Source organism: Lates calcarifer, linkage group LG10 (genome assembly GCF_001640805.2).
Source record: "Lates calcarifer isolate ASB-BC8 linkage group LG10, TLL_Latcal_v3, whole genome shotgun sequence".
Taxonomy (NCBI): Eukaryota; Metazoa; Chordata; class Actinopteri; family Centropomidae; genus Lates; species Lates calcarifer.
The window spans coordinates 18,781,120-18,804,847 of NC_066842.1; the positions used below are offsets into that span (position 1 = coordinate 18,781,120).

General features: G+C 40.6%; 1 protein-coding gene across 2 annotated transcripts in view; it reads left to right on the plus strand.

Annotated features, from left to right (window-relative positions):
* Positions 1-23,728, plus strand: part of btbd11b (BTB (POZ) domain containing 11b) — a 65,285-nt gene that overhangs the window by 22,338 nt on the left and 19,219 nt on the right. For both annotated transcript variants that reach the window (XM_018664248.2, XM_018664249.2), the window contains exon 2: positions 18,298-18,471. In XM_018664248.2, the coding sequence (XP_018519764.1) occupies positions 18,298-18,471 (174 nt within the window). The remainder of the gene's footprint in view (positions 1-18,297; positions 18,472-23,728) is intronic.

The following is a 23,728-nucleotide window of genomic DNA, read 5'->3' on the forward strand; positions in this document are numbered from 1 at the left end:
GCCAAGACTTTATGCCATGCTCGCCCAACCACAAAGGATATAATGCTATAGAAATGTGAGCAAGCCTTACAAAAAGTGTATGTCAATGTCAGTGTGTATACAGTATGTAGCATGCAGCATATAATATTTAGCAGCACAGGATGTTTTAATGTCCCTTGGAACCACAGGGTCTGTTTCATCCAGTCAGGGTGAATTATTCACAACTGTAGTTTCACCAGGGCCACAGGAGAGAAAATCAGCCCACAGATGTCTTTTTTGTAGTTCACGTGTGCATGTTCACACACCTGCACACACACACAACCCCCCCCCCTACGGAGCATGGATACCGTCTGGTGCAGGGGCGTCCTCTGCGGAGTCAGATTACCTGTCATTCAGGAGGTTGCCATGTCTGATGAGAGGCTGAATCCTGCTCCAGTAGCAAATACAGAAAATAGCCTGAGTGTTATTTTCTGCTTATGGGCCCAAGGTGTTGTCTTGCATTTGACAGATAACGCAAAGAAAATCCCCTCATCTCTCCAGCCTTAATAGTGATATGGTGACTCTATCTGTGATTTTCTTCTCTTTCCACCTAGAGTAAATAAATGGATCACCAACACCACCACCCTCGGGGAGGATATGAATGGCTTGCCAGTCACTCATTGGCAAATAAAAATTCTCTGGCAAATATAAATTCCCTGCAGGGGCCGAGTGGCACCGGTGTGCCACAAGCTGCTATTCTGACACAAGTCCACTGATTTCCTTTCCATTCACAGACTGAGTGTCCTCTGAAGCTCATCTTCATTCCTGATGCATTCAGTAAACCATTTGCCTGTAATTACCCCACCAACTTCTCCTTCATTCATGAGACTCATACTATATATAGGCCATTAAACCAGTGCTTTAAAGATCAGACTCAGGCATACTGTTCTCTCGTTAATTTAGGGTACAAATGAAAAGCAGAAGCACAGTCTCACTTCGTCTAAATTAACGTTATTGATCATTTGAAGTGGACAGCAATCAGAGAGATATTAGTCAGGCATCCTCACACATCACCACTGCTTTTGATGCTATTTTGCCATTTCACTCACACAACTAGATGATAAACAGTGCAATTGTTGCGCAGTATTTTGTCATAATTTGTTGGCTTTGCAGGGATTCACAGTGTTTTCTTCTGTGTGTGTGTGTGTGTGTGTGTGTGTGAGTGTGTGTATTTGTTTGCAGACAGTTTCCGTTCTCATTTCACCATAAATCTACTTAATTGAAAAACAAAGTGGCACAGAGTTTTTGGAACTCAAGTTTTGCTTGTTTTTTCTCCTTGATTAGTTAAATGGAAAGCATTAATAGACCATTTGTGGGACACCATAAAGCATTTACCCTGAATGACTTCCATCAAAGCGAGTGGTGTGAAAAAGAAGGTACATTATGTTTACTTTGGGGCAAGATGCAAACACACACTCTGGAGTGTGGTGTGAAAACCTGAGCTACTGTGAAATGTAGCCTCTTAATGAGCATCAAAATACATTTTAAGTTTTAGCTTTAGAATAAAAAATTCATGAGCAAGTGTGAAATTATTTAAATAAGAGTTATATTATTTATGATTTAAACAAACCTGAGCATGTTTTTTTGTCTCTGTGCAAGCATTTCTTGTGGGAGCAGAGTTTGTCAAGTAACTTTTTTGAGATACACTGAACACTGAATCAGCTGTTTCCATGTTAATAGCAAAGGCATTTACATGGAATTAATTTGATGCTCAGTAAGTAACTTACATCTTCTACTCGATGTAAAGGCAAAGAATATAGGGTTGCAAGGCAGCTTCTGCCAGCGACGTATGTCCTATCACTCAGCCTTTGTTCTGGTGCTCCTTATTGTCTGAGATGTCACTTTATGCTGTAAATCAATCAGTTTTCATTTGTTTTCTTTGTGATGGTGCCTGCCTGTTTGTCATTGCTGTATGTCAGCATAATCTGTTCTTTATTGTAAGTGGGTGGAGGGGACAGTAAGACTGGAAAGAAAGGATCTATGAATTACTTAATTCTCGCAAACAATAGCTCTTTATTTTAGTACCCAGGTTCCCCTGGTTTTGAATGAGTGCTTGATACTAATGTTAGGTGACACTATTGCATTTAATGAAAAAGACGCTTGATGTAGCGATGCTTTTATTTGTGGCACACACCATTACTAGAGTTTGTAAAATGCAGGATTTAAATGTCAGAGAATAAAGAGGAAATCCACAAGAGGACATCAGGCTTTAATCATAACTCAGTTAATCCATCCAGCAGATACTGTATTAGACCCTCCATAGCTCTATAAAGCCAGAAAGCTCAGGCAAAGACAAGAGCATACTTGAAAAATCTTTTATTCAACAAAAGAGAAAAATAAAAATGTGTCATTGTTCCTGGTTCTCACAGATAATCACTTGACTGGCTCTGATTTCAACTGCAGCACTTATAGTACAACAAAAATAAATCAATTTTCAGTATGAGATATTAGAGTGAGAAACATCATTATTAGCTAATGACAACAGCAGCACTGTGTGTGTGAATCTATCCTCAGCACAGATTTCTTAAAGGTTGTAATCAACTATTCATCAACTGTTGCAAGTAGAGCAGGATTCAGCAGCTGTGTGGCTGTTTTTGTCATCACTTCAAATGTTTCATAAACCAATTTCACTAGATGGTTTAGGTGAAGTTTGACATTTCCAGAACAGACATTATTCCGTTTTCACTTGTTTCCAGTTGAAAAACCCAAAGAACTACTTACTGAATGATGTCTTTATCAGGGTCAGGGAGGACTCTTGGTTGATTTTCAAGAAGGAAGAGCACTCAGCAATCCCCTGTTTGTTGGTCAAAGGATATGTTCAAATTATTTCAAGTCTGTCTCAATACAATATTCACATTCTGATTACTTTGGGGCATTATTACTTTTGGGGACAGGACACCTGAGAGGATGATATTGATACCTCTCTCATCTTATCTGAAAGCAGTATTGATCCTCTGATCTAACTCTCAGGGAGAAGGTAAATAAGTGCATTTCCCAAAATGTTGGACTGTTTCCTTCACAGCAGGCCCAATCACCTGCAAAATAGTTGTATAATGTAGTCCTCACCCAGTGTGATTGCTTTTGCAAGCACTTCTTACATTATTATCTCCTCAGTGGAGTTTCTCTGGTTGCTTTTTCCCTCCAGCAACAACTGTTCAAAAGCTTCAACTGCTGCCTCACTCACATCATCTGCTTTGACTCCCACTCAGGACTTTCTAAGTCAGCCACTACAACTGTTAAAGTTGACTTTGCAACAAACTGTTGCTATTCAGCTTTCACTCAAGCTTTCAAGCCCTGCTGCTTCACTTCTGCTGCCAACTCAGTATACCTCAGCATTTTCCTTTCATACGCCTCAACTGCTGCATCCTCCCATCACACCGTGAGTCCCTCAGAATACTTTGCTGTCTGACCACAACACCAAGTCTGGCTTTAAGGTATGATTTTCTCCAGGACTGGCAGCTCTAGCAACAAACAGATTTCCATTTCCCCAGCCACCTACCTGCCCCAGAAATTCGCTGCTTCTTTCCTCCTTCATGAAAAAGTAATACCTTTCTTCCTGTAAGCTAACAAATTAATTTTAAGCCATTTCCTCTCAGTTGTAGCTGCTCACGGTTATGTTGTCGTATTGGGACACACAAAATGCAGTATGCCTAAATAGCTGCACAAGAACAGGCAATGTCCTCACCTTCTGTACCTTTCCACTGGGATTTTGGGGTTAGCGTTAAAGGTAGCATATCACAGCCGACATCTGTAGTTAATGTCTTTTGGTTTGCCTCCATATCCCAGAAATCCCAGCCTTTCTCTCTTCTTTCCCCATCCATTGTGCTTACAGGTGAACACATATAAACAGGTTTCATCTTAGAAATGTTCACATCTTTCACTAAATAGCTATAGCAATATTTCAACATGGGAAGTATATTATTTGCTTTCTAAGAGACAGATGAGTAGATTGATCTGTATGGTACGTATTAGGCTTAACCCTTTAGGTGCCACAGTTATTTTAAGAAAATCTTTAATTTTGATATCAAGATTTCAAAAGGCTGTAGTTTGGAAGTGGTTAGAGATAAAGGCATACTGTAAATGAGGAAAATATTGAATATGACCAAAGTTTATGATGGGACTACATTTACTTATCTAATACTCGCTGTGTATAGCTGACTACAAGCGCTTCCTCATCTTTCCTTCAGTTTTGTTGCTCTGGCTTTGTCGCCAGAAACCAGCCAGAAACTTGTTAACTTATCTTAACATAAAGCCTAGAAACAGGGAACCTGACTCTGTCCAAAGGTAACAAAAATACATTATGTCTTGTTTGTTTAAATGGGATGTTTTGGTTTACAGAGGTTATGTGCAGGACTGTTTCCTGGCTGGGGTCAGTAATCTCAAGTTAGCTGGTAACCTGGTAGCCTGTTGGCAAAAAGACTCCAGGAAGTTACTCCTTGTTAGCGTTGTACAGGCAGGCTGTTTCCCCCTGTTTTCACTCTTTGTGCTAAGCTAAACTAACCAGCTGGTGGTGGTAGTTTAATAACTATTTTACTGAGAGAGGTATCACTTACATTCAACTAATTTTCAGGGAGAAAGCAAAGTTTATTCCTTAAATACTTATAAAGTAAATACTATTCTTATAAAGAGCCTGCATAGATAAGAAATCTCCTTCACCTTTCGTGTGTTTACAGATGTGTTTGCACTGCTGTCATGCCATGCAAACCAACATGACTGCCAAACAGCAAAGTCTCTCAAAGTTTAGACTCCCTGCCCTCAAAGCAGGGAGTCTAAACTTTGAGAGACTGCAGTGTGATGTTTGATCGTCAAGATGTCAGTGTGTGGCACTGATTGTAATTTTACAGCTCTATTACTGGATTTTAGACACACTGCTGTTACAGACACATTTTTCTCTCCATCTTCAGTACTTTGTTTCCACATCAATCAGTTTGGACCGCACAGGTCCCTGCTGAGGTTCAAGATGAACCTCAGAGAATGAAAAAAGTAAAGAAAGAAAAAGAAGTTGTTGAAGAAATGGAGCAGAGCAACAGTATGAAGGTACACTGTCAGAGTAGCAACACTGAAACAACTGAATTTGTGTCTCTTGATGATTACAGTGGTAGAGTTAATAAAGTCAAAGTCGTTATCTGGCATGACGGGCAGAATGAGAAGTGATTTGTGTTACGCCTCAAGCATGAATTCTACAGTACCTGTAACAGATGAACACAATAGCCAAAACAAATATGTTTTTAACTCTACAGTCCTAATAACCTTAAATTTGTTACTCTATTGGTTCAATCTGATTATTCACTCTCAATAACACCTGAATGACAAGCAGAGACCTTTGTAGCTCAGTCCCTCTTTTTATCAGTCCTTTTTATTTTATTAAAGAAGACTCTACCTCTACGTACTTTTATCTCAGCTACACCGTGCCCTTCAGATCACACTGTCAGGTAATTTCAAGGCGCTGGTTCCATTTCGCCACTATTGGTCACTTAGTTAAACTTGCAGTGACTCACACTCAGAATGAAAAACCTCTGTCTTTTTAAATAGCTGATATGATTTTATGTCATCCATCTATATGGTGGAAACATCTGGTTGATGGCCCCTGACATATTTGAAGGCTGCGTCACTGTCATACACCCTTCACTTATGACATGGCTGGGGGAATGAGAAGACCACATAACCCTGCATGGATGACATAAAGGTGGGTAATGTGACGTGACATAAAGTGATTCATATAGACGACCGACTGCCACACTCTGAAATCATCTTATGTTAAAGGAGTCAAAGGACGATTAACGACCGAAGGCAGAGAACACATCCGTGCTTATAGAGGCAGCTCGCATGCTCTGGGGCACTTCATCGCCACGGCACGCTTTGCTGTCACTGTGCACAAACATGCACTAATACCAAACATACACACAAGGCTCGCTCATGGGTACAGTCCAAGAGGGGGCATTGTTGGAGAAAATTAAAAGAAAATAAGTGCAGACCACAAGTCTAATGGCCGAACAGAGGTTTAACTTTGAGCTTGCTTCTGATTGAAACAGGCAGCCGAGTGTTTTGGAAAACTCTAGAAGGCAGATTTAAGTTTAAGGCATGGGTTCCCCTAGTCATACTCATATCCTCCATCAAGACTTTGGCTGTAATACCCATGGCGGCCAAGTCAGCATTATATAATGCATATATACTGTCTATTGTGAAAACAGAGGAGACTGTTCTTAATGGCTTAAAGGCACTAAGTAACGCAAACAGAGAAAATCAATTACGGAGTTCATTTCTTGCAAGCAAAGGAACAAGAAGACATAAATGAAGAATGCATGGCATTGAGCTAAAATCACATTCCTATTAATACCAGTGTGGAGACTTTTTACCACAAGTCTGTTGACAGCATGATATTAAACTGTGACAGGCCTGTGGGTATTTCTGCTCTCATTTTGCTGAACAAGACACAGGACTCATAAGCCTGGCAACAAGGCTTATAAGTCCATGAATTCTCATGTCATTTGCCTGCTCAGTGCAATTAATAATCACTGCCTAAAAAGATTTTTTTTTTTTTTTTTTTTTTTTTTTTTGCAATAGCAGTCAACCAGTCGTGCATTGAATGATGCTGGTCATTGGTATCTTTGTGCTAATCTTTACTGAAACTCTCTGTACTTGACTTGCATTAATGCCTCACTGACTTTGGGACCTTAGAGGTTGGCCTCAAGCAGAGAAATGAGGCAAGCAGAACATTTGGAAAACAACTTAACACTACACCCATTTGGGATCATGGACTGATGTACTTCATGCATATATCCTTCATTTAAAGTATCTTGAGAGGGAATAAATAATACTGTTTAATAAGAGTACTTTGTGTTGATAATGTGTAGGTGTAAATGCGTGTGGACACACTCCACAGAATCTCACATGAGCGGCCGTGATTTTCAAAGCAAAACATCACATGTGCGGCCCTCTCAAAGGCTGCCTCACTTCAAAGTCAGGCTATCATTCTCCATGAAGAAACTCGCTTATATACAGAAGATTTGGCTTCGCTTTTTAAAAGGTCAATTTTTTTTTTTTAATCTAAGCTCTCTGGGATTGGCCAATTTCCAGCTTTGGCCATGCAGCCAAGTGCATTAAGCTGCACAGATGAAGTGCCACAGCCAACCAAGCAGAAAAACAACTTGTGCCTGCCTCGGCTGAGCCGGGCGGGGCAGGCCCGAGTTAGATTTGGACTCCACAGTGCCCTGGGCGGCCTGGGACTTGGCCACCATTAATTACCACTAATGAGTTGAGCATGAGTGACCTGATGATGATGGACTGTACGCCCCCCTTCAGAAAAACAGGGGAGGGATGTGGGATGCAATGCTGTGACGGGACATGTGGGGAAATGTGGCTGCGCTGGTTAGAGGGGTGTAGCAGTAAAGATGCATTTTGATGGTGAAGATGAATAATCACTGGGGGAAGAAGAGTATAAACATGATGAGAAGTGCTAGTTGCCCGATTTATGTTGTGGGATCAAAGCAGGCATTTCTCAAGAGACTTTTTGAGTTTAGAACAAACTATGAGCATGAGGTCAGAAATCTCTAAACTGCACAATTTGAGTTGTGCACTATTTGTGTCTCTGAAAGACTTCAGTATCCATGTTTTGCTGTTTTAAACTTTTAAGTGAACCCCACCTCAGGAACTGAGTGGAGAGTTGAACACTGAACTTGGCCATTTCAACAATGGCTCCCTTTTTGCATTTATATTCCTGGCATGCATTGCGTTTGAATCTCGTAACTCAGGAACAGAGTAAAAAAAGGGGTGGTGTGTGTGTGTGTGTGTGTGCGTTTGCATGCGCACATACCACAGATGTGTCCGTCTGGGGCGTGTGTGCGGGGTAATATGTGTGCATGTGAGCGAGGCGTGCGCATTCCATGCTCCATGCCTGTGTGTTTGGATTTGAAGTGGCTGCTCCCTGCCAGCCGGGCCTCCTCCGCCCTCCACGCTTCTCACAGCAGAGTCAGTGTGCCTGGGGGAGAGGCTGGGAAAACATGTGAGGTGGGAAGAACCCGGAGGAGCTGGAGGGAGACACGGCCTACCTGCAAGCCTGCAGCCAACGGGAGTCAGTTGGTGCAGGGCAGACACCCAAAATACGATACCTTCAATATTTGCTTTGGCTCGGTTTGTGCGTTTCGTTAAAGGATGTACTGTTGGTGTGGGCTGTGACAGTTTTAACCTGCAATAACAATCCTGCTTTGGGAAAGTATCCTTGTTTGAAAGCTGGTGTGTTTCATGGAATTTGTTTTGGTAATTTCTGTCTCTGATGCACAAGCTAGCAGCACTGTTTCTGTCTCGTGAGCTTTATGGGTTACAAGTGTAAGAGGACAGGTTTTTCTGGAAGATGGGCCCACATGACTGATTTAGTGAGTGATATTGCAAATTGCTCAATTATAGCTTGGCTGTTGTTCACCCCTAAGAATGAGTGCAGTCGTTCACTCACAAGACTTAACAAAGAGAGCATTGTTTTTTGTCCGACTTTCCTCATCTTCCATAATAAGCAATACACTTTAGGTCCCCGGAGCTCCTCCCCCCGAGGTTTGGAGCATTGTTCAGAATTGAATGATCACATTTCCGATACAAGCGCTCTCACATTATGGAAGTGACAAGGATATTTGCTAACGGAGGCCCCAGAATAGTGAGGGTCATCCCCTGGAGGAGGGGCTGGGGTTTAGGGGGGTTGGGGGAGACGCAACAGGGAACAGCACACAGCCCCAGGCCTCATCATTCTCTGCCAGGCATGGCCCACTTCCAGTCAGTGTCTGTGCTACACGCAGCCACTTTGCAAAGTCAGGATGATAGATTACGCTAGGTGAGTCAAACAATTATGGAGCAATTTGGAGCTCTATGCCTCATAAATTGCTGGTCTCCCATCATGAAACAACTCAAGGAGGAGTAATGAATCAACATTCGGAAAAGAAAGTTGGATAAGTTCTTCTTTAATGTTAATAATAACAATAATAGGGGAAAATATATGTTTGTTTTTTTTTCATCACTGTGCTGTCTTGCCTTATCGACTGTTAGCGTATTGAATGGTTTTAAAAAAGGCTTCTAAAACCATAAACGTGCAGGTTTAGGTGCATGCACCAATAGATAAAGTCACAAAAATAAACACACACATACACACACACACACACACATAAACACTGTGACGTTGTGTTTTTACTCTCATATGAACAGGGGGCCACAGGGAGGAGAGCTTCATAGTTTTACACCGTGCAGGGCGTTATCATGCAGGTGGCTGATAACTGATTCCTCTGCCCACTGTGAATACAACAAACCAGCATTCAGAAAGTAAATGAGAAATGGGAGAGCGGGGCATGCGCTTGACGTGACTCTGCAGTGACGCACAACATGGCTGGGGTCTGGCTTGTCTGCCAGGATGGCAGTAGTTATCAGATTATTTCCGCCAGTTTGCAGACACGGGACTCCTGGGAGGAGCAGAGGGGGTTGGAGATTCATTTTGAAGCAGTTAGGTATTGATACTGGATGGATATTACACATACGTGTGTGAATGTGTGTGTGAGTGTGTAACATTCAAGACAAAGCATCATAGAGGAAAAAGAATCATAGAGTAACAGAGATAAATGAGCAAATGTGTAGTGTGGAGGTGTGAATGCACATTTTAGTCGTATGTCTGTGAATGCATCCATGTTTTATGTTTGTCTGACACTAACCTATAATGTGCATTTTCATCTTCTAAATCAAGACAGTTCGAAATTGCTTCCTTTAGTTAGTAAGAGTTTGCAAGCAAAGACCCATGGTGGCAGGTCAAATGAAATTCTACCAATTATACAAAAAAAGCTACTGGAATTAGATGCACCTGAAGCATGACCACATTTCAAAGGATGAGGACAGTCTCATTCTGTATTTTTATCACCAACAAAACCCCAACAAAGACCAAAACCAACAATGTGTTAGTCCATCTCCCAAAACTTTCTGTGGCAATGAAGCCCATTTGTTCCTACTGAAGACACAAATCTTAAGAAGTAAGAAAAAATAAACATGGTTGGAGTTTTTAAAAAGGCTAAATAATATCAAATAGCTGAGATTTTAAATACAGAGTTAGTGCAATCTGGACTATTTTCAGCTGCGGACTGATACACATTAGGTTCTCAAATAAATATTTACAGCACCAGGACAGTGCATGTGTTGTTTGTTTAATAATTTTTGGACAACAATGGAGCTCAATGACACAGACAAAAAAAACATACAAAAAATACAAAGTCACCAGAGTTATCCTTTAAATGTGCCATTATGAGAACAAGACACCTAACATATCCTTCACCCTGTATGTCTTCCGCTGAACAGGCTGTACTGTGGATTACAAATCCTGGTGTCATCATTCATCATCACTCTTGACATCCAGGACTTCCTGAGATGTTTTGCCCCGAATACTTTGAATCATGCTCTCTTCAGCTCGTTGCAAATGTCTCCCTCCACTGTTACTGTGAATCTTGACATTCTGTCATTTAGAGTATCAATGCAAAGAGATAGAGTAGGAATAGTAGCAACAGCAGTAGGTTTTCTCACAAGAACAGCCAAAGCAGAGTCTTCACAGTGTTTAGGGTTACAGATATGTGCAGTGCAGGAATATTCACTCATACAGCAGCTACTGTAAAAATGTTGGTAAACACTGTTAATACTGCATGAGAGTTGTGGTTTGTTTCATTTTTGACCAGCTTTTCAGATACACACCACACACTTTCTGAGGAATACCTTCATCTTTCTCTCTCTCTCACACACAAACACAAAAGAAACAGTCAGACTGAGACACAGACATAGTGACGCAGACGCACACACAGGCGTAGGAACCAACACACAGGCAGACAGGCCTTAAGGATTTACCGTCTTATTTACTTTGCACTTTGCTTCATATTTCATGTTGGAGAGCATCTTCACTTAAAAGCACCCAGTGTTTACAAGTAGCTCGATATGATGTCACCCCTTTAAAATGACCCAGAGGAAAATATCCCCTTGCAGCAAATCTCATTTTATGACATTAGTCATATCCTTTAATTACTGCAGTGCCCTTAGTGCTAAATGAGCAATTACATTGTTGCATGTAGCAGGATTTTTGTGTCTGTATTTTGTATTTCTCACAGGCGACTCCATCCTTGATTTTTACTGAAATGTGACAGACCACACAATCCACTTTTTTTTCCTTCCCTCTCCATATCAGATTATATGAGATAATTGTAATAACGTAGCGCTGCTTTTGAAGACTCTCCCAAAAGCTCATATGGAGGTAGTGCAGGGTGAGCAGAGAGATTACGGCTCAGTGACTTCAGATTTTTCCCTGCTGCTGCTGATTGCCAGTATTGTCTGGAAAGCGTCCTGCGGGAAGCGTGCGACTCATGGATATTACACACAGACTTATTACCCTTGACAGAAGAAATGAGATGAAAAGAGAGAAATAATAGCGAAAGAGTTGCTACCTTGGGGTGGAATAACACACAGCCTGCAGGGAGGCTGGTTTCCCTCTGATTGGAGAAGATTGCGTAATTCTAGTTGTGCCCTTGTTGTGTGTCAGTCACCCGTCATAAGTCCTCCGTCTGTGTGTGTGTGTGTTTGAGTGTACGGTCTATTGTGTGTTGGTGACTTGTATAGTATGGACTCGCATGTGTGTTTTTTACTTGACTTAATCGCTTCTGTCATCTTTTTTTAGCTTTTAGTTCTTATGTGTTGCTATTTCCAAGCTTCCTGCAATGATTCAAATAAAGTCACTGGCCACAGCCTCTATTCAGCTGACCCTCGTCTCTCCATTACCTCTCTCTTTCTTCTTTCTGCATCAGACCACTGACGTTAACTAAAAAGCTCTGTATCAGATCTCATTACTGAGGCTACATAATACATTTTAGTCACAACGTATCCTTCCCTGATTTGCCATGTGACCCATTTCAGCCTCGACTAACAGTGGCAAATCCAACATGGACAAAGAACTACAAACATGCAGCTAAATTCCACATTCTGTCATGAAGAATTTAACTGCACAACGGTTAAATCATTTTCTGCAACTAAGCAACCAGACTAGTCAATCAGCTTCCTGTTTACATCAGCATGGTCATGTGATATGTGTTTTCAGGCATGTTAGATATGGAACTACGATGATCCTCTGGGTGGAGAATGTATTAGTTTCAACATAGCCTGAGGCAGAATGATCACTTGGAAAGGCACGGTCCATGATTGAAATATAAACAAACAAGTTGTCCCACCGCCAGTAATCAAACACAGGTATTGGAACACTATCAGTCCTAAATCTAACATATTATTGCCTCCAAACACTGTTATTGTTGAGTTTTTTAAAATAGGTCTATATTTTCATCCATATCTTAAAGTCCACAAAATTACAGTTTGGGTTTTTAAAGTTTTTTTTTCTTTACCAGTTGGGGGCAGTGTAAACAAATTGTAAAACACTGTCATGTTTTCACATAGAAAGTTGATATGGTGCATATTTTCCACTGAAAACAAATATATTATCTGTGAACATTTTGTTTACATTTTCAGTATCAACGTATTTGCGACTTGACAAATATGGAGATTAACAATATTTCCTCATTACATTATAGAAAGTATAACTTGGCTGTAATTGCAAAATGTGATTTAGTACAGAAACATAATTTCTAGGAGGTAGAATTGATCAGTGATAATTTTTCCTGTAGCCATGTTGTTTATAAATATTGATTAGTGCAGCTTTAAGAACTGTTTTTACAAATTAAATAGATTCTCCATTAGAAAATAGTACTTATCTAGACAAGAGCTCCTCTGTAATTAAAGGGCTGCCAACAGAGCCTAGGCAGAAGGCTCATAAAGGACTGAATCAGACTGTGAATGCTCTCTCTGTTTGTCTGTCTTGATTCCTTGGTTTCTGATGGACACGCTTAAAGGAGTGTCAATGACGAGGTGTGACTTCAATCTGGAAAATCGAATCTCATAAAAGACTACGCACCATTCACACATAACAACTGGAACGCCAAAACTGTGGAAGGCAGCAGGCTGACAAAATGATTAACTGGATTGTTTGAGCCTCCTCTGTCAGCAAGCAGAGGCCTTATTGAAGTGTCCTTGAATGAGACGTGAGACAGTGACTCCCTATCAGCTCCAAGAGTGGATCTGTATGGTAGGTAGGTGTCAATAAGGGATGAATAAAGAAACACATTCCTTTTCGCAACTATTATAATTGACTATTTAAAACAAGAGCACCAGAGCTTACAGTGGGCTTTCCTAACTGAAGATGTCAACACAAAAATAAACCTAAACCCACAGTCGGAACACATTTCCCCTGGTGGTTTACTCGTGTTTCATACATGTAAGAACACATCAGGAGGTTTGTGTGTTTCTTTCAGAGCGACACATAATGCATGCAAACTCTGGAGCTTTTTCAGTCCTCTGAATTTAGGACAGCAGCAGCAACAGACTGTATCCTGAATGCGGTTGCCCAGTAATAGTAGGAAATATTCAGTTTGGATTTAGCTGAACACATTGTTCTCTCTGCAGCACATCACTTTTCAACTACACATGAAGTGCCTGGGATTAAGACTTTTTAATTACTAATAATTATCTGTGTGTGTGACAGCTTTTGTGTGCACGCACTTTAGTGTTGTATGCAACATGGTTTGTGTTTGCAGCTCCTGACTGTATCTTAGCATTTGTGTGTGTTCATGTGTTTGTAGTTAATACAGTCAATCTCACTCTCCCTCTGCCAGTTTCCTAATTTAAACAGACATTTTTGAATGTGTATATGTATTCTCTCATACAGTCTTCGTTTATACCCCTGTGGTTGGCTCACAACTAACCCATTAAAAACTTGTGGCTGCCTCAGACCATACTGTGGTCACCTGAGAACCCAAACCAAGACCATACCTCTGGAGATTTACAGTCTACCCGGGCATACAAACACTTCTAAAAAACACAGTTTCATATTCACACCTTTATTTCTGCAGCTTGACCCACGGTGGAGATTATTCAGAATGAATAAAGCAGCCATTTAGAGTAGGAAAGGCGTTACAACACACGTCACTACTCTGTTTCCCGCTTTCCATCTCGCTATGTCTCCCTCTATGATCACTGACCGGTATACATATGGTAGCCATCTGGCCTGGCAGAACAGAGCTAGAGCCTAGAGTGGGGCAGCACTACTGTGATCCATGTACAGTACCAACATGATTAACCCTTGAGAGCCATAATGCTGCAACAAGAACAGCCTTTATCGTATGCTTTCTGCTATCACTTTAAGTGTGTTTACATCAAGCTGTTTGTATTTGTCTTACATCCGCACCTTCTCTGCCTTCTTGGCACCTTCAATCAAATACTGCACTAAAAGTATTGCTTGATTGTACCTGTTTGTACAGTACATTTATGATTATCCATATCAAAGCTGTTTCTGTATCTTATCTGCATGTGAAATCCAAAGCCAGTGTTCCTGCAGAGCTGCAGTGCGTTTACGGAAGTGCACTTCTCTCTCTGTCCCTCCAAAATAGATTTAAGTGCAGGGTAGGAGCCACATCGAGGTCACAGTCCTGCCCCACTGCTCTAGTCAACTCTGAGATGAGAGAGTGGATCAAGACTACAGCAGTCTGCCCTCTGACAGACTGCAGAGAAAAATGAGAACACTGTAATGTCTGCTTATTCATATACAGCATTAGTGTCACTGTTTATATTCAGTGTTGAAAAAGTTTTTTATGCATGGACAAAAACTTAGATGAAGAAAAATATGTTTTGGGACATGAATTTTTGTGTTCTTGTCTGAAAGTTAGATGACAAGGTGCCTCTCTCATGTCTGTGAATATGAAGCTACTAAACACCTGCACAGCTAGCCAAACCCAAAGTGCAAAAACAGTATTTCATGGTGACGTTTGGCCAGAGGTCAATGTAAAGACAACCCAAGTCAATATAAAGTCAATGTAAAGACACATCACTTGGGACATTGATATATGTCCTCACAGGTTGAAAATATTTCTGCTTGAACAAAAAATCTGCACTTATCCAGGGGCTTTGTCTCCTTCATAACTTTACACACACAGGGTAATGCATTTCTAGCTAGCTTACATTGTCAACTCATGTCTATATTTACCCCAGGAGACATGACAGTGAAAGTGTATTTCTCAAAATGTCATACTAGCCCTTTAAACCCAGATGTGTTGTGCAAGTGTTTAAGCACATTCATAAACAAAGATGGAAAAGGAAGTCAGAGGGAAGTCTGTCATTTTGTGTTTGTTATATTTTGGCTTGAGTTTTGTGAAGTGACTTTTATTTTGAGTGTTTGTTGAATACGTTACAGACTATGCACTGGATGTTTTCTGTGCAGCTGCCTATCACAGAATATGACTAAGGTGCATTCAGTGACATCTTAATGGGAACTCCTGTACTCATTACTTCTTCTCCAGTGACAGTGTCTTGCCTGGAGCCTCCTTTCCTCTCCTCTCCTCTCTTCTCCTCTCCTTAGTGACGCTGAATAGATGCCATATGGCAAACAGGACTGGTCCACTTAAAGAGAGACAGGTGCCCAATATCATTTCATGCCATTATACATCCTAAAACAATAACCAACTGTTATATCATTATGATTGTGGCCATATAAACAACTTCAAACAGTTTGTGTAGTTATACTGTTCTTTAAAACCTTAGAACATTAGATTTCCTGGGAGAATTCTGGTGCAGTGACAATCATGAGGAAGATACAGACAAGTGTTTCCATCACACAAACAGAGAGAGAGAGAGAGAGAGAGAGAGAGAGAGAGAGTGGCTATAGTTGCTGGCTGGCATGTTAAGAGCTCCATCAGTTCCTCCCTGAGGGTAGACAGTGGCTTGCATTAGGACGCAGAGAGCCAGTGAGTCACCTTGCCTCAATCCATGCTGAGAGCATTCAGCACTTCATTGTCAGTTGGTCCTGTTATTCCCCTGAACCAAGGTTAAGGAGCTGGACAGTTAAAAGCTCAAGTGTAACAGTAAGGTGTTTTAACACCCCCCCCCATAAACAGATTTATTCAATCAGAGGTGTTTTACACAGCAGACATTTAAACACGTCGCAATAGGAAAGACACAAGTGTTACTAATAACATTAACAATGGCTCTGTTAGTGTCCCAGTTAAGTTATATGGCAGTAAGCCAACATGCACAATACCAGGACCCTGGAACTGAAAAAAGCAAAATAGAATTCAGCCATCATTTATTATTACATGGTATTATCATTATTATTACATTTATTTACATTACATTTCTTATTTTGATGTTATTTACACCCATCCTTTTTTGACAGGTCAAAATGTCCTCAGACAAAAGGCTGGCTGTCATATGCTCCTTTTGGTTTTCAAAAAGTAAAGTACTTTAAGCTAAATAGTTATTAAGATAATTAGTTGCACAATATTCTTATTATTCTCTGCTTCTTTAGTCCCTTTCCTACAAGTATTAGGTCCTAAGTCTACAAATAGACAGTATATATTACAATTTTATTATGAGTAAATGATGAAGTAAAATGGATAAATGAATTAAATACAGGATGATGACAGGGCCAGAGACTTTATCCTTTTGCTAGTTATTAAAATTATGGCACCATGCAGGGCAATATCTGAATCACACCTGGGGGCCTTTAGTCTGTGCACATCAAAAGAGGTGGGTCACAAATCCTGCGGTCACGCTCTGAGTGGGCTATTTACTTTGGTATATAATTGTTTGAGAAGAAAGTTGGAGTAATGAAAGTGCCAGGGTAGCCCTCCTGCTGATTTAAATGGTTTAAGATGGATTTCCTGGAGGTTGCACAAATGCTCGCCAAAGAGGGCACATTGCAAGCAATAAAAGCAATAAAGGAGGTGTTTCAGTCTAATCCCTGCAGACAAGTTCCTGCAGAAACAGAAAGAAAGTCTCTTTTCTTTCGTAATTGAGCTTGTTGGCTTCTCTAGAGCTTTGTCTGAAAACTGCAGCAGTTGAGGACACTTGACACTGGTGCAGTTGGTGGTGATGTCTCCTGCTCTTTGCTCCAGAGTCGCGCTGGTTGTCAGTAGTTCTCTGGTCTGACCTGAACAAAGATTAGGAAGAGATGGTGCCACGGCTGCTGCTCTTTTAGCAGCTGCTGTGTAGATTCCTAAGCTAAATAACTGTGACTTATTACCAAGAAACCTGTTTCCAGATGTGTTTGCCACACAGTTTTTACTACTCATTTAATGCATGGTGAATAGCAAACACAAAAGTAGTGTATAATTATGAGCGTGACTTAAAATCAACACATTTAAAGCAGTGTGGATTTAGTTGCTGTATTTTCAAAGGGAATGATAGATATTGATACTAACTAACCACATTTTCTCTATTGTTAGGGACTGTATGAAAATTATTAGAAGTTGAATTAGCTATTTCCAAAATGACAAAATTAAAAATCTTTGCAGAGGATTTCAGACATTTTTCATTTTTGAACCAAGAGCTGTTGCAACTCTTCCAAAATGTAGACAACCCTCCAATCAACAACAAGGAAGAATACATAACCCCCTCCCTATTTCTGAAACCCCTCCAGTAACTTTCATACAGTCCCTTACTTTTGACTCCCCTTCATCTCATTGGGGAAAATTGAAATGAATCACCTTATAAGCAACTGTCTGCTCACGCAAGATGAATGAGGAATGTCACCTTCGCCGCAGGCATGTGCATTAAATTAGTGGCATATTATGAGAGAGGAGCCATTAAAACCAAAGCTACTGTTTTTTCACAGTGATTAGGTGGCTAAGTAGAGAGTCACTGCTTTCAGCCGTGTCATAAGTTGACACCCTGCAAACAGTAAGAAGGGTGCCACACAAAGCTGCAGAGGAATGAGAAACTGTCAGCAGAGAAAAATGGAGAGCAGTCTGCCTCATCACCCTCCGAGTGAGGAAGAGTAACTATCATCCAGAGGTGTGAATAATGAAAACACATTTGACATATTACACATTAATTCCTATGGGAGAAGTTTGACAGGTATAACTAGGAGGCATAATTACTACCTTCTTTGGCCTCTGTTGTTTCTCTCATTTAGATTCTCAGTCTTCACACAAATAATTACACATGCTGTTTTTTTTTAAAATAATAACATATTGAACCTTTTCATTCTTTCTCATTAATATGACAAATATATGAAGGGAACTAATGGGACGTTGCTGCCATTTAAGAGGGGACACTATGTCTCTTACTTTTTCTTATGTGGTGTAATGAGAAATCAGTTTTGAGCAAAACAGTTGACCTGACTGTATAAACTGAGCTCTCTCTCTCTCTCTCTCTCTCTCTCCCTCTCTCTCTCTCTCTCTCTTTCAGGTGTGCTCAGCCTACCTGAAGGTCTGACTCTTCACAGGGACCAGCAGCAGCAGCAGCAGCAGCAACAGCAGCGAGCGGGAAAGAGTGGAGAGGGAAACGCCTACAGTCAGTCTGAGCTGCGCTCCATTGAACAGTGCTTATTGGCAACAAGAGTGGGCAGCATCTCTGAACTCAGTGAGTCATCTGTGTGTGTGTGTATGTGTGTGTATGTGTGGCGGAGAAGTGAATGACCATCGTTGACCCCTCCCTCAATACGCTCTGTAATCAATGTGCCCTTGAGCAAGGCAATTAACCACCCAGTTGCTGTAGTGAAGCTGCTCCAGGGGTCACTAGTGTCAGTCGGTGATATTGTTAACAGTTTTTAGGAAGACACTTTCCTGTTTCAACATGACAGTGCCCTTGTGCACAAACAGTTGGGCCCATAAAAAATGATTTCTCAAGTTTGTTGTTGAAGAACTTCACTGTTCTGTACAAAACACCTGACCTCAAACACCTTTGGGATGAATTTGAGCACTGACGGTGAGCCAGGCCTTATCACCAAACACCAGTGTCCAACCTCACGAAGAGGCTTTTTTCACAGCAGACATTTGGAGTTGGAAAGCACAGGTGTTACTAACAACATTAACGATGACTCTGTTCTATTCAAGTGTCCCAGTCAGACATGACAGCATGACAGTGAGCCAGCATGAACAATATCAGGACCCTTAAGCTGAAATAGCAAAATAGAATTCAGTATTAATTTTATTATTTACACTTGTGCTTTTCCTACTGTGACAAGTCAAAAAGTCTTTCATGAAAAAGGCCTATAGTGTATGCTCTTGTAGCTGAAAGAGAACAAAGCCTCACAGCCAGGTTCCAAAATCTTGAGGAAAGCCTTTCCGGAAGTGTTGTGGGTGTTATACTGTGGGAGCATATTAATATCAATGGTTTTTTGAGTCTCAAAAATCACATACAAAAGTATAATGTTTGGGTGTCCACATACTTTTGACTGCCTGACATATGTGATTGTGTGAGTGTGAGGTAGTATGATGTTGAAAAGGAGTGTTTGAGTTCTACCCTTGAAAAGAACACTTAAAAGTCTGTGTGTGTGTATCAGGGTTTGGTCAATATGACTGAAAGTTAGGAGCTGCGGTCATTAACTGAAATTGCTGACACCTGGTATTTTGGGCCGATATTCAACAGCTTTGAATATGACCATTTTCATGCCAAAAACAAACAAACAAATAAATAAATAATCCATATTCAATACCCAGAAATTTGTTCTTGGACTGAAACCCATTTGAAGCCCTATTCAAACCATCTGATATAATGGATGAAATTTCTTTGGTATTTTTTGCAGTGCTCTAATGCAGTGACCCACCATACACCCACCATACTTTATTAGATTGCCATAAACATTTGTACAGATATTCATGGTCCCAAAGGATGAATCCTGCTTACTTTGGTGACCCTCTGACCTTTCCTCTAGCATATGCTGGCATGCCTACATGCTTAACTAAAACGGCTGGCATGCTAACCCTTGCATTCAGCTCACAGCACAGCTGTGTCTATGTACAGCTTCGCAGAGCCACTAGCTGTTAGTCTTGACAAGCCTATAATGAATTTACAGATATTTTGATTGTGGGGTTTATTGAAAATGTGCAGCTCTGGTTGACTAAGAGTCTCCTCCATATTTTGAGCTGGATGACATTATGGGCTGATATGATAATGCGATGTTTAATAACTCACAGATATTGTCTCACTCTATCAGTAAATCACTGTATCATAATCCTGCTGTGCATGTGTTGTTGCCTATTTAAATTAATGTGATTCGGTGGGAGTTGCACTGTCAGTGAGAGCAATTCTAATCAACCAGAGCCATTCATTACAAAAAAAAAAAAAAAGATTTTCAACAAGCCCTCCAACAGTTAATTGAATGTCTGTCCTCTCACAATGTACTCATTATTCAAAGAATAATGGGCATCAGAATGCTTTCTAAATACATTTATACAGTACAAAGTCATTTACATGGGCTTTAGGAGTTGGTTTTGTATAATAATAATAGGTTTTCTGCATCATTTGTGAACTTACATCATGATAACGTTTTACCCTCCCATCCTCTCTCACACAAAAGTTATAATACACAACCAAGGTTGACCAAAGCAAAGTTCAACACAAGGCCCTTATTTGAGTTTCTACCTTGTTTTCTGTTGTGGCGGAAACTTTCTGACAAACTTTCAATAAATCTGCCGTGGCAAGCTGTGTTGCAAATCACTGAGTACATAACTTCATGTTTTCCCATTTCCCATAATCAGATATAATCACAGCATCAAGATGCTCATTGGAGTGATGAACAGTTTTGTTCCTTGGGTGCGTGCAACACTGCAGCTCATTCCAGAAAACACATCTGAGTGCTGCAGCATCCACTGACAGAAGAATAACAAAATCACAGGCATAAACACAGATTATCTCCTAATGTGCATGACAATACTTCTGACCCCCACCCCCCAAAAAAATCTTCAAGCCAAATAATGGGGAAAAGGTTGAAGGGTCTGTTTCTGTTGTCATGGCATCGGTATGTCAAGACAAGGCTGGAAAAATATTTTCTGTACATCCAGTGTAAACATTTATCTTCAGAATAAACAGCGAGCCAATTCTTCTCACTGTATGTTTTCTCAGGACTGAGGTAGGAGGGGTGAGGGTGCAGCGCTGAGGCAAAGCGCCAGCAGTCCTCTGTCCATGTTGTATTGATGAGGTCAAGCAAGGACTCATTCTGTTATGTTGACACTGCAAACACACTCTGAGACAACAGAGCGGTCCGTGGATAATAGCAGAGCTTAGTCCAGTGGTAATGTTATCAGCCCTGGAGAGGAATTCTGTAAATAACTATAGGATTTGCAAACACACACGCAGCTCAAGCTGAGGAAAGAAAAAAAAAAAGATGAATAATTGAGAAAAGCAGCCGGCAATGAGTCTGTCACATAGTGTATTTGAAAGAGAACAAGACAGGAAGCAAAAACAGAATAAAAGATGGGAAGAGTGGGGAAAAAGACAGATGAGAGTTTGATTTTCTAAAATAAAGTTCATGGAATAAAATGACAGCGGCTGCTCAAGCACAGTAAAATTTGCATCTTGTGCAGGGACATTCTTTTGCACTGGCATTTGGACTCAGTTTTTGAGGTTTGCCACCGATTTACCTCTTTGTATTTTCTCATTTTCTCCTCTGCCAAAATGCCAAATTAGCATATTTGAAATGACAGTCTTGCAAATACTGCAATTATTAGGACTGTTGGCGTGTCACCGTCACTCAGTCAAGCCCGACAAACATCCTGCTTCAAATGTGTGCTGTGCAGTGTTGTTTGTGTAACTCAGTATTTTACTGAATTTGCCTGAATCTATTCTTAGAAGCGCAGATGGATGGAGGATACAAAATACATGTGGGCTTTCTCCACATATATGAAAATCTATACAGCACCACAAAGTGAAACAAGGTCAAACGGCAGTGACCTCACTGCGCAGGTCATGTCTGTGGGCTTCAAACCATACAGCCACCAACAGTTGTGGCATCATGAACTGAACCAGCCTCCTAACTTTATTCTTGGAATAGGCAGAGCATGGATAGATCTCCATATATAAATCTGCTCAGCCAAAAATATGTTACCCCCAAAATGGTAGTGACCTCTCCTCACAGTACAGGCTGATTTGCCTGTTGGCCTCCAACAACATCATCACCAACATCAGCTCAAAGTTTAAAGGAATAGTTCAACATTTTGGGATGTAAACCTACTTGCTCTCTCGATGAGAGTTAAATTAGAAGTTTGATACTGTGCTCATTTCTGTCAGTTTAGCTGATGCTAACAAATATTGCTCTGTATAGAAAACAAACACAGACTCAGCCACTCACCATTTCTGCGTATTTGCATTGACAGCATCCCTCAGCCGAGCCAAAACCCTACTGAGCCTTGCTGGATCACAAATGAAGCAAATGAAATTAGTCCTGCTCTTACTCTGTAATACTTTTAAAATTTCATTTCCTATGTGTATGTTTGGTCTAACAGTTTGAATGACACCTACAGCTGCATTTTAGATTTCTTCTTCACGTTCTTTATGGCCTTATTACTTGTTCACAAATTTTATTACCTGCACTATATTTGGTGCAGGTAATGGTGGTATTAATAATTCATATTGAGCCTTACTTTACTGTCATACAATATTAGTTATTAATACTGATTTAAAAAAAACACTATGGAAACATCATCATTATTCATTATTGTTGGACATGAAGCAAAAATCTAATTCTAAAAACACAACTTCTCACAGAAAGGAATGCACTATTGAAGCCAGTCTTAGACGTTTCAAGGATCATGTGTTTTTTTTCCCTCTCACTTTGTCTCAGCTTCTCATCTTTTGCTTTTTTTTCATTTCTGGAATCAGGGCTGTTTTAACAGAAGACGTTGCTAATGGCCGTACTCTCAGTAATACATTTCAAACATCACTTTGTTGTGTCAGCAGCAAGAGTGTATGGATTTTTTAAATATCTGCACTGTTATCGTTTACATCTAATGCCACAGAATGACCATGTATCTGCCAAAAGCAGCAGAATCTTAGAGGAAATGGAACAACTTAATGATTTTAGTGCTTCATGGTGGAAAGTTTTGTTTTTAGTGCTTTGCTCTGTCATGGTGATTTTTATTGATAGGCTCAAAGGTGGGACCATGTCATTAAATGGTGTCAACTGACATTAAAACATGAAAATCACCAACATCACAAGGATTTCACATGTCAACTCCAATGGCTACTGTGAGGGGTAAAACCGAACAATACATTAGTACAATTCTTTAGTGTCATTGTGATTATTAGGGCCCGAGCAACGAGTTGCGTGGGCCCAACGGGGCCATGCAACGAGTTGCAAGGACCCTCTTGTTTTCGTTCGGTTTATTATTATTATTATTATTATTATTTTTTTTCTTCTTTTTCCGCCTCTTTGATCGCCTTTTTGAGGGCCTTAAAATGCGTCAAAACTCCTGAAAATTTGCAGACGCGTCAGGCACGGCGAAAAATTTAAGAATTTAGGGGTCTTGAGCATGGGTGTGGCAAAATGGCCTCGGTAGCGCCACCTACATTTTTAACGGAACAGCCCCTCAAGCCCGTTGCGCCTAAAAATCTGAAAATCTGCACACATATGTAACATCCCATGACGCACCAAAAAGTCTCTTGGAGCCATATTCTAAACCCAACAGAAAGTATTTTTATTTTGACCGGAAGGTGAAAAAATTGTGTGTTTTTGGCCATTTCCAGGGGTCGCTTGAACGCGAACTAGTCCTAGACGCATTATCCGATTGACTTCAAAATTTGATAATTTGTTCTTAAGACATAGACGAAGTTAAATTGCAAAAGTTTCGGACTTTTCATTGAAGGGCGTGGAAGTTATGGCCCCTCAAAGTTCGATCAC